This window comes from Candoia aspera, chromosome 14 (assembly GCF_035149785.1).
Source record: "Candoia aspera isolate rCanAsp1 chromosome 14, rCanAsp1.hap2, whole genome shotgun sequence".
Taxonomy (NCBI): Eukaryota; Metazoa; Chordata; class Lepidosauria; order Squamata; family Boidae; genus Candoia; species Candoia aspera.
In genome coordinates, this window is record NC_086166.1 from 369,251 (window position 1) to 379,661 (window position 10,411).

General features: G+C 55.7%; 3 protein-coding genes across 3 annotated transcripts in view; 2 read left to right on the forward strand and 1 right to left on the reverse strand.

Annotated features, from left to right (window-relative positions):
* The window catches only part of VASN (vasorin), a 61,230-nt gene that overhangs the window by 31,911 nt on the left and 18,908 nt on the right, over window positions 1–10,411 (forward strand). The window lies entirely within an intron of this gene.
* On the reverse strand, window positions 1,982–3,615 carry NMRAL1 (NmrA like redox sensor 1). The gene is made up of 2 exons (XM_063315053.1): window positions 3,328–3,615; window positions 1,982–2,289 (listed from the first exon to the last, which is right to left on the reverse strand). The coding sequence occupies exons 1-2, from the start codon at window positions 3,613–3,615 to the stop codon at window positions 2,077–2,079; spliced, it is 501 nt and encodes a 166-aa protein (XP_063171123.1). The 3' UTR covers window positions 1,982–2,076.
* Window positions 4,511–8,088, forward strand: HMOX2 (heme oxygenase 2). Its single transcript, XM_063314991.1, has 6 exons — window positions 4,511–4,669; window positions 5,144–5,289; window positions 5,713–5,830; window positions 6,326–6,817; window positions 7,346–7,466; window positions 7,548–8,088. Exons 2-6 carry the CDS (start codon window positions 5,192–5,194, stop codon window positions 7,673–7,675), a joined length of 957 nt encoding a protein of 318 aa, XP_063171061.1. The 5' UTR covers window positions 4,511–4,669; window positions 5,144–5,191; the 3' UTR covers window positions 7,676–8,088.

Here is a 10,411-nt window from a genome sequence, read left to right on the forward strand (position 1 = left end):
GAGTCCTATCCTGAGGTTTGAACAAATTCCCACCCAGAAGAGAGAAGGGAAAGGCACTCTGCAATCAGGCCACGCGGTTTTGCTCCAGATTTGAGTGCTTCAGCCCAGGGGTGGGGTTGGCATAATAGCTGTATCAGCCAAGGATCCACCATTACAAATGGGCTGTTGAGGAATTAGGTTTTCTTCCTGAGCACATTCTGTGGTTAAAAATCTTGACACACTCACCCTCTTGGTTCTAAACCTAGGCAATGGGACTGAAATGCTAGCGAAGTACTAACTGTGGTGTATCATGGTTGTGAGCAACGAAACTGATGTGCACGTGCAGTCTTCCCTCGCAAATCTGCATCCAGAAGCCCAGAAATGTGACAAAATGGACTCTTGTGTTCTTGTTACCTATGATGCTTCTGGAAATAAGGGCAGCGTAGGAAATCACTCTGCTTACACTGCTTTATCCCAGGCCTAAGAGTTGCTAAAAGTGAGAGCAGAAAAATGCGACCTGGCACCTGAAGAAAATGATTTATTTAGCAGGTGGGCCTGTATGAACGTACAGCGACTAAAAACACAGGCACATCTGGCCACTTACGCCCACGAACGACCACCATCCTGTCCTCCACCCTTATTACACCTGCCAGCATCACAGCTCTTTGCTTCCATTGCTACGGTACGCAGGTTGCCTCCCAAGTGAACCAGCTTGCGTGGTGTAAATCAGGAAAGCACATATAGAAATAATCGGAATGATCCGCCTGCTGCTGCCTTTCAAAACCTGGTGGTTTGGAGGGGAGAAGCGGAGGAATACATGTGTTTTGTAGGTGGGAAGGGAAATTTTTATCTTTTGAGTCTATTAGTGCCTGAAGTCAAGAAATGAGAGGAAAGCCACGGGATTGCATTCAAGTCCCGGTTCTCTGCATATTGTCAATAGGAGGCAGCTCTGGCTGACAGGGTAGTGAGAACACGGGGAGGGGTGGGGGGTGGTTGAAAGCCAGGAAGAGGCTGCTAGTTTTACCCCTCCCGTTTTGAGACCTCTTGTGATAAGGATGTAGTGCTCAAAGACCCTGTTTCAAAATGGGGCTTCCAAGAGCTGCTCGTAAGAGAATGGAGACTAACTGGCCAGCAACCACTGGGTGGCTTTTCTGCAGGCCCAACTGACCCACAGGTGAAAACCTCCCCCTTCCCCGCTGCTTATGTATCTCTCAGTAAAATGGCTGAACACTGGCAGGGTTGTGTGTGACTGAGCGTTAGCCCTGACAACTCTGGGCTTTGTGCGAGGGCAGCTAAAGGCTGGGTGGCTGGAAGGGCTGGGCCTCATTTCCAAAAGAAGAGGCTTGTCCACAGACTCCTTCTCCACCCACTGGGGGCAGCGGCTACCAGCAGCACCAGGATGGTCAGGGCGGTTCTGTTTGTTCAAGAGGAAGAGCAGTGCAGATGTCACAAGCAGGCCCTGCCGTTTCAGGTCCTTAAAAACTGCTCTCTGATCTACCATCTGCTCCTGGGCCGTTGGGCTGAGGGCCAAGGTTAGGGCAGTATTGCGTGCTGGGCCATGCGACAGAAACGGAACATGTCAGCTATCTCTCGGCTACCAGGGAAGTCTAGTTTCTCATGGTTCAAGTGACATCTGCAGGGAGAGAGAAAAATGCCATTAAGCGTAGCCAGGGGATGAGCCTATCTGTGCACAAAACGTGTTGCCTATGCTACTCTGGGGCCAGAAAACGTGCATCTGCTGGCACAATGGCCAGGGCGTTATTTACCACGCGCAGGCATGAAGGCAGTCTGAAGGACCCTGGACCACGTCATGGGGTCTTCATTGAGGTGAGGGTTGTTTAATGGCCGTGCTGGTATTTCTTCCATGTCAATTTTAACTTGGAAAAGGCACGAGCTGCCATGGATCACAATGAGCTACGGTAAAACTACAGTCAGTTGAAACCAGGATGCTCCTACTATTCTTTCTATTCCTGTTCTTTATGCCCAGCTTTAATGGGCATTTAATAAATAAACCCAGTGTGCAGGTTAAGCAGCACAGGCACTGGAAGGGCCACCTTTACCCAGTTTGTAGCCTTCTCCACCTGGGGCTTTCTGAGGTCAGAAGGTAGTGAGGAAGTTCTCAAAGTAGGAAGAGAGTCTCACGCTGGTCATGGGCACGCCAACAGCCTGGAAGTACTCCTCCACCTCACCTTTGCCATCAAAACGTGGCACCTTCAGCTGACCGCTTGTCAGCTTCTGCAAGTTGTCCAGACTGCTGTACACCACGTAGTTCAAGCCCAGCTGCTTTGCCAAGTCTGCCATGCATTTCCCCTGAACAGGAAGTAGACATGGGTTTGGCTTTACAGAGTTCACCTGTTTGACTGGTATTTTTTAGCTGTACCTGTTAGGAGGCAAGAGGAGATATATGATGTTCATGTCCTGGTGAACTGAGAGAGACCTTGCTGAGAGGTTTCATTTCCTTACAGGTTCCAGTATTCAAATGTTGGTCATTTTCTGCCAGTAGGAAACCCGGGGCTGTGGACACTGCTCCCTCACCAGGTTTGATGGCCAAGGGCCAGAGTAATGTCACCAATAAACTGAGAGCTGGTCTAGATGGCAAACCAAGTAAAAGGGGCAGCAGCCATGCGGGTAGGCAGAGGGACCAGAGCACACCAGCTAGGGAACCAGGGAACAGTCTGGCTCTGGGGTGGAAAATGACAGACCCAGAGCAAGGAAACAACTGGCTTGGAGGGACTGGTGCATCTGCAGTCGGCCTTCTCCATGACCTTCCACGTTAGTTAGTCTCACAGCCCCCACAAGAACGACTAAGCAACTGTACGTCAACATGTGAGCTGACTCCTTGTGGTCTAACTGATCTGTTTTGTTACCAAGACAATTATCTTTTTGAGCCCCTTGACTGCCGGCCAGGGTCACACATCCCATTCCAGCAGAGTTTTCTGAATAGGTCAAAATGGCTGCTGACGGTCTGGTAGATGCCCAACTGTTGTATTCAGACAGGGGACCCTGTTCACAAGACGCCCTCATCCAGAGGATTACTTTAGCTGAAGGGAGTCTCAAGCACAGTCATCCTGGTGCTCAGAAAGGGAGGAGGCGACTGGGCCACTTGAAGGAAGGTAGCCGGGAACCTTGCTGCCTTAAAACATCAAACCGATTGGCTCAGCTACTCTGTCCAAAGGAGGAACAGCTCCCCTGGAGTATCCTTGTGCCTTCGCTCAACCTGCAGAACCGGACCCGGACCATGTTGCAGCACAAATCTTACCGCCAGGGTTAAAGAGGCAGCCCAGGAGCCGACTCCCCACCAGGCTCACCCCCACAGGATCCCCTCCAGCGCCAAGGGAGGTACTGCACCTGGGCCACTTCCCGCTTTTTGCTGAGATGCTCCCAGAAATCCGTGACCAGGAAGACCCCAGAGGCCCCGCGCAGGACTGCCTCCAGGCTGGAGGCATCCTCGAGATCAGCCTGCACCACCTCCGCAGCTCCCGCGCAGCCCCCCGGAAAGCGGCGTCGCCGAGCAGGGCCCTCGCCACGGAGCCGCCCTGGGCCCCTGCGCGGAGACAAGCGGTCAGCCGGTGGACCCCGGCCCCGCGGCCGCGTGTGAGGGAGCGCCGCGGCCGGGGGAACGCCCAGCCGCGTCATCGCGTGCAGCCCACCTCCCCGCCGGCAGCAGCGGCGCGCCCCGCCCGGCCCCGCGCCCTGGCCGCAGGAGGGCTGGCCCGCCGTGGCCGCCTCGGGCCCCCCAGCGGGGCGGAGGCTGAGGGGCGGCCCGCGGCCGTTCGGGGCATCCTTCGGCCCTTGCCCGGGATGGGCGGAGGGCACCCGCCTGTGGCTCCGAAGATCGCGATCCGTCTCTGGCCGATCATCCCGGCTCGCTCCGGGAGGCGGCGGCGGCGGCCTCGCGCCCTTTGCCAGCCGGGGGCAAGCAGGAAAGGGAAAGCCCGAGGGGCTCGGCCCGTTTCTTCTCCCCTTTCACGCGGCTGCGGGACTCTGCGCAGGGCGCGGCACTCTGCTTATGCTCAGAAGCACCGCTCCAGCTCGCCAAACTCGCGCCTGAGCACGGGAGCCGCGGAGGCCACGTGACCCGCCAGGAAAAGGCCTTCCCCTCGGCGGAGGGACTCAGAGGACGCGGGGACTCGCCTTCCGGAGCCCGCCGCCTATTGGCCGGCACGTGAGGGGGAGCCGCGGGGTCGCGCCACGTGCGGAGCCGGAGGGAGACGGCTCTTCGCCGAGCGCGTTGCCGGGCGGGGTGCTGCAGCTGCGCCGCTGCAGAGCCGGCGCCTGCGTGGACCAGGGGGATCCGCTTCCCAGCTCGCCATCCCGTGGATGTGCTGCTTATGCTGTCCATCTCACAAAGTGCCTGGGCGGCTTTCAAAGGCTGGAACACATCTAATCCCGCGCCTAAGAAGAAGCGAAGCGGCACTATTTTTTAGCAAAAACATCGTCGAGCTCTTTTGTGGGAGGAGCGACATTTTGAACGTCACCGCGTTTTCGTTGCCTGAGCCCTCGCCCTCGCCCTACAGAGGCCGCTGTGACACGCTCCCCTCGGCGCTGATAGGCGGAGCGCGGCTCGTGCATATTCAGCGCGCTTTGTCCGCGTGACAGAGGGGGGCGGAGCCAGCCAGGCGGCGCCGTGATCCCTGCGTCCCCCGGAGCCGACCAGAAGCGCCGCGGAAGGAGCGGAGGCGGCTGGCAGGTAACCGGCAGCGGCGCCGCGGGGGGCGGCCGGGCCCGCGCCCGCCTGGCCCTCGCCACAGCCCCCGAGCCGGGCCACCCTGTGGGCTCGCGCGGCGCCGCTCCTCCGCTGCCGGGGCTGCGGCGGTGGGGCAGTCCTGCCGGCGGCGCCGGGTGGACGGGCCGAGCCTGATGGGCAGGCCTGCCGCCCCCCGTGCCTCTTCGCGGCTTTTCGGCTAATGGGGGCAGCCCCGCTTGTCCCGGCGCGGCGCCCGCAGAGCGAAGGGCTTCCTGCGCTGCGCCCGCGGGCCCGAGGCAGCCGTCCGGCCCATCCCGGGCCCGTTGATTCGGCCGCAGCGGTTCCCTGCTCGGAGGGCGCGGTGTCTGGCGGTGCTTCCACGGGCCGGACCTGCCTGACAATCCAAAGCTCTGCCTTCACAAGGATCTCCGGGGGTCGCGGCGGGGCTGAACGGCTGGTGTCGCTCTTTCCGAGTAGGACGTTGCGAGCTGAACCGGGATCCAGCCCAGTAGGCTAGCTAGCAGGATGTCTTCTGAGGCAGCGGAGGGGATGGACGAGCCCGAGAACCATTCCTACGAGGGGGAGGCAGAGGAGGAGGAGGAGGAGGAAGAGGAGAATGCCAGGTGAGTGTCTCCTGCTCCCCCAGAAGGGGCAGGTGATAGATGAGGGAAGTTGAAGCGCCCTAGCAAGCAAGCCCTCGGCTTGGCTCTCTCAGGGACGGTGCTTTTCCCTGCTGGGAATGTAGTTTTCCCAGCTGGAGGACTGCGGCTCCTGCAGGTAAGGCCAGCTTCATGCTGGAGCACAAAGAGGTTGGTTCTCTCTGGGGCTGCCAATGCCCGACTGCGGTTGGTGCAGCAGGTTTGTTTCAAGTTCTGCCAGTGCCGTTCTCTGCGGAGCGAGCTTGCCTGGCGGGGCCTGGGGTGCAAACAGAGGGGACAGTGTGGTTCACTCATTCGTGGCCCAAAGCTTGTCCTCCCTGATGCTCTCCAAGTTGAGGGCCTGGAGGTTTGAGCGCGCAACCCCCTGGCACCCCCGTCTCTCTGCAGCCCCACAGACTTGTCTGAACTGCTGAAAGAAGGGACCAAGGAGGCCCATGACCGTGCTGAGAATACCCAATTTGTCAAAGATTTCCTGAAAGGACGCATCAAGCGGGAGCTCTTCAAGGTATACCCTGCTTTGTCCAGTGCTGGTGCCTCTTGGTTGGGCGGGGGGGAACAAGCTTCATCCATGTTGCTGAACAGATGCCTGGCTCTAGGGCGGAACAGCCCCATCTGGCAGACGATGGTTGGTTTTTCTGGAATTGCTCCTCCAGCTTTGTTCCTATCTCAGCAGATCTTTTCATGTTTAATGTATTTATATCCCATTGTTTGGGTTTATAAAGCAGCAAAAACGAAACCTCCTTTCGTTCTAGATGGGTCAGACTGGGAGGTGTTTTTTCTTTTTTTCTTTCTCTGAAGAAGCAGAGGATCATTGCCGCTCTTGAATACGCTGGCCCAGGGGAGTCAGGCGGCCTTGGCACAGCAGTCCAACAGACAGGCCCAATGCAAGACCGCTTGCTCTGTTTCTTTCCTGGGCTAAACACAGAGAAGCTCCCTCCCAGGGAGGGGAGGGGTGGGCTGGTAGCCGCTGGCCCCTCATGGCTCCTTTGTTCCGCTGCAGCTGGGCACCGCAGCCCTGTACTTCACGTACTCCGCGCTGGAGGAAGAGATGGAGCACAACAAGGACCTTCCGAGCTTTTCCCCTCTGTACTTCCCTTCGGAGCTCCACCGGAAGGAGGCCTTGGCGAGAGACCTGGAGTATTTCTATGGGGAAGGCTGGGAGGAGAAGATCCAGTGCTCGGAGGCCACTCAGCGCTACGTGGATCGCATCCACCATGTTGGGCGGCGTGAGCCGGAGCTTCTGGCAGCTCACGCTTACACCCGCTACATGGGGGACCTTTCTGGGGGTCAGGTGCTGAAGAAGGTGGCCCAGCGAGCGCTGAAGCTGCCAAGCACAGGCGAGGGCATCAACTTCTATATGTTTGAAAACATTTCCAACCCCCAGCAGTTCAAGCAGTTCTACCGAGCCCGACTCAACGCTCTGGATACGTCCAAGGAGACCAAGGAAAGGATCGTCAAGGAGGCCAACAAGGCTTTTGAATGTAACATGCAGGTGTGCAGCTGCTGGGTTTAGGGGGTCTGCTGCCGGCTGGCCCAATTCCTTCCCCCCTGAAATTGCTCTCGAGTGGAGCCCCTTCCTTCCTCCTCAGCTCCCTTCTGCAAGGGCATAGCTGGCCAGTAGAGCCCTCTCTGGGTTCAGGTGCAGGCCGGCTAGGAGGAGCCTCTCTTGCAGTGTGTTAGGCTCCAGCCAGCAAGGCTAACAGGCCAAGCAAGAGTGACGGAGGCCCCAGGTGGCTGCTGGCCCCCTGCTCTGGCACCCCGAGGAAGAGGCCTTCAGCTTCCCTGCAAGTGGCCAAGCGAATCTTTCTGTTGCAGAGGCTGGTCCCAGTGGCCTGCCGGCTCTCCAAAGCTGTCACTGCGACAGGGCTGGCCCTGATTTGCCCATCGCTGGCAGCTGGAGAGCATTCTGTCTGGAGCCCAAGGCGGGAGAAAGGCAGCGCAGAAGGGCTGGGCCTAGATAAGCAGAGCACCCATAGCAACTGTTGCTTTGGCTCAGGGCAGCCTTGGACTTTGCCTGCAGGTCTTTGAGGAACTGGACAAGATTGGGGCTTTGTTACCAGAAGAAGCCCAAGATGGCGGCCTTCCAGTGCATGACGGGAAAGGAGATATGCGCAAGTGCCCGTACTATACTGCAAAACTCGGTGGGTCCCAGGCTTCCCCCCCTCCTCCCCAGATCCCTCCTGCATCTAATGGCCTTTTTCTTCCTCTCTCATCTTCCTCAGCTGGCTCCAAGGACTCTGCCTGCCCCTGCCACCTGGCCTTGGCCGCGCTGAAGCAACCAACCATCCAGCTAGTCTTGGCGGCTTGTGTTGCAGTCACTGCCGGGATCGTAGCCTGGTACATGATGTGAGGCCGGGCACCAGCTGCCTGTTGGCACCTGCTTGACAAAATTGCTCCTTTTCTCCATTGACAGAGGTGGACTTTTAATGCCGGATGTAATTGAGGAACCATTAAACCCAAATCCACAGTGTACAAATGCCTGCGTGTCCAAACACTTTGGGGCAGAATTGAGCAGGAAGCCTTAGCTGTTGGCTCAGGGGGCAGGGCCTGGTTTGAGTTTTTCTCTTCCTCACTTTGTGGAGGCGGGTGCAGGGGGGGGGCAGGCAGGCAGCCCTCTTACCCAGGTGCAGAATGCGCTATTCTCTTTTAGTTGCAGGCAGGGTCCCTGACTTGTATATATGGGAAGTGGCAATGGTTTAATTTTTGTGTAACTTATAGATTATGGTGATGCCTCTGACATAATAAAATTGATGCTTTGGTTTCCGCGGTTTGCATGATTTGGGGACGGCATTTTCTAGACTGTGAGCAGTCCTCCTGCTCCTCTGATGGGTTGCCTCATGGATGTCTTCACCGGCACAGGAGGGTACATAGGTGTGCTGCCCACAGCCTATGTGAGTAAGAGAAGGGCAATTTCTCTGGCTCCAAGACACAAGGCAAACCAAGCTCCAGCTTAACCTCTGGTCCCCCCTCTTGCAGAAGACCTGAAAGAATCTTCCCCTTCTTCCCACTAGGTGACTGGAGCAAGGTGGCCTCCACTCCGCCCCCAAGACCCAGGCTCCAGATCATACCCCAAACGTGCCTTCCCCTGCACACAGCACACAGCCTTTGAGGGTCAGTCTTTTTATTGGATTACAAACATGGAAGAGCTTTGACAGGTTACTTTTCTCTAAAGAAAAACGATGCAAATTCCCTGCTGGTTCCAAGTGCTTTAGAGAGCCCTCAAGCCCAGGACAGGCCTGCTTGCCTTCAGCAGCCTTAGCATAGCAGCCTTTGGGTGAACAGGTACCTGGGCAGGGCCACGCACAGGAGTGCAGGTGTTCGAGACAAGTCAGCTCAGGCCACCCATCTGGAAAACTGAGCCAGGGACTCAGACCTATAGCCTGTGATCCCATCACAAGCCTCAAGAGCTCCTGTGCACCCTTGCTCATCAGTGTAAGACGAGGGCTTTCCAGCAGGACTAGTGCAAAATGGAGTGTGCGTGTGCCTATGGGGTTTTCACATTTCCATAAAGTAGTACCTGAAACAACAAGCAGCCACAAAAGGACCTGGGACAAGCACATTTTTTCTGGCTCAGGGTTGGCTTGGTGTGTGTGCAGCAGAGGAATACCTGCAGTCAAAAGCACATGGGGGATAGCTCTGGGCCCCCTGCACACCTCTGACAGGCAAACAGGACCCAAGTGCACCAAGGCAGATGGTGCCACCTGGCCCACCCAAGTGGGGAGAGCTGGCTCAGACAAAGAACAGAGAAGAGAGAGGACGAGGTGGGCCCTGCTCTCACTGCCTGCATGGTGCACAGAAGGGCCCCCCCTAAACTCTGGCCAGGCCTCCTGAACTAAGGTCTCTGAGTAACTCTGCAGCTGCTTCACTTTCATGGGCACAGCCCCAGCAAGCAAGGGGCGGTCTGGCTTCCACTGCTGGGCCTAGCCACAACAGATCCGGAGCCCAATCTACAAAGCGCAAGGAGCTGTGGAGAGTCAAAAAACAAACAGCCTCTTTGAAAGTGCAAAGTACAATCACAGACATGGGAACCACAAACAGAGATTAAAGAGAATGGTGCTGTTAAGCTTTCCCTTTGATAGGAAGGCAGACCTCTGCAACGCCAAGGGCAGTCAGAAAAGCCAAGAGCACTGGACTTCCGGGGGAGGCATGGCGAGCTGAACACATCTCTGCGGAGAGAGGAGACAGTGGCTGTGGCAGGTAAGCAGACCGGTCCTTCGGAATCTCCCCAGGTAAGAAGAGGATGGGAAATTGCCTACATAGGCTCCGGACGGCTGCTCCTTGTCAGGAGACCGCAGGATAGCGGTCTCCAGCAGGTCTGAGCGCCAGGAGACAACGGGATTATCAAGCTCACAACCGCGGTCAGCGCCTTTTAGAGGACACTAAGTTCGCTAACCTCGCTTCTAGTCACTTTTGGAACTTGCTTAATTAAATATCTTAAGGCTAGTAGCCTTCGGAAGGACAAGTCTGAAAAGCCACCCGCTGAGTGTACTTTTATTCCCAAACAAAAGAAAAAATTAGTATAAGAACTTAAATAACTTGAAATAAATGGCAAAAAGCTAAACAAGAATTTGAACTAAGAAAGTTACAGAAAAATTAAGGGTCCAGACAAATGTGGAATATTGAAACTTTCTATAAGATTCTGGAATTAACTATGTAAAATAAATAGCTTTTTGTGAGAACCAGAATTATTTTGACTATTGCAAAAGCCATCACAGAGTTAAGAGACCTTATGATTTCAATTGGGCACTAGAAGGGACTAAAGTCCAGGCAAAAAAAGAAAAAAACAACTTGCCTTTAGGATTGGAATTTACAAAATGACACAAAATACTATAACGTTTGAAATATAAAAGATCTTTGCAGAACAGGGCCAGAAATTATTAGCCACAACATCAACAGTATCAGTGACAATGTCTGCTTCTATGGGCAGACTACATCTAAAAGAAGTTAATGAAGGAATGGCAGATGTGGAACAAATTTTGCTTGATGCAGAATTACTGGAATCAGAAATATTGGATAGAAAAAAAGTGTGGCTTACAAAATAGGCTAGGCATTCCAACTGAAAATACAAAAGACAGGAAAAAGTGTG

What these genes read in the sequence shown, in the direction of transcription:
- NMRAL1 (XM_063315053.1), bottom strand. Translation starts at nt 3,615, where the DNA reads ATGACGCGGCTGGGCGTTCCCCCGGCCGCGGCGCTCCCTCACACGCGG. An exon ending in AAAAGCGGGAAGTGGCCCAG is followed by an intron (nt 2,290 to 3,327) that starts GTGCAGTACCTC and finishes CTTCCTGTTCAG; the next exon opens with GGGAAATGCATGGCAGACTT.
- HMOX2 (XM_063314991.1), top strand. Translation starts at nt 5,192, where the DNA reads ATGTCTTCTGAGGCAGCGGAGGGGATGGACGAGCCCGAGAACCATTCC. An exon ending in GAGGAAGAGGAGAATGCCAG is followed by an intron (nt 5,290 to 5,712) that starts GTGAGTGTCTCC and finishes GTCTCTCTGCAG; the next exon opens with CCCCACAGACTTGTCTGAAC. An exon ending in CTTTTGAATGTAACATGCAG is followed by an intron (nt 6,818 to 7,345) that starts GTGTGCAGCTGC and finishes CTTTGCCTGCAG; the next exon opens with GTCTTTGAGGAACTGGACAA.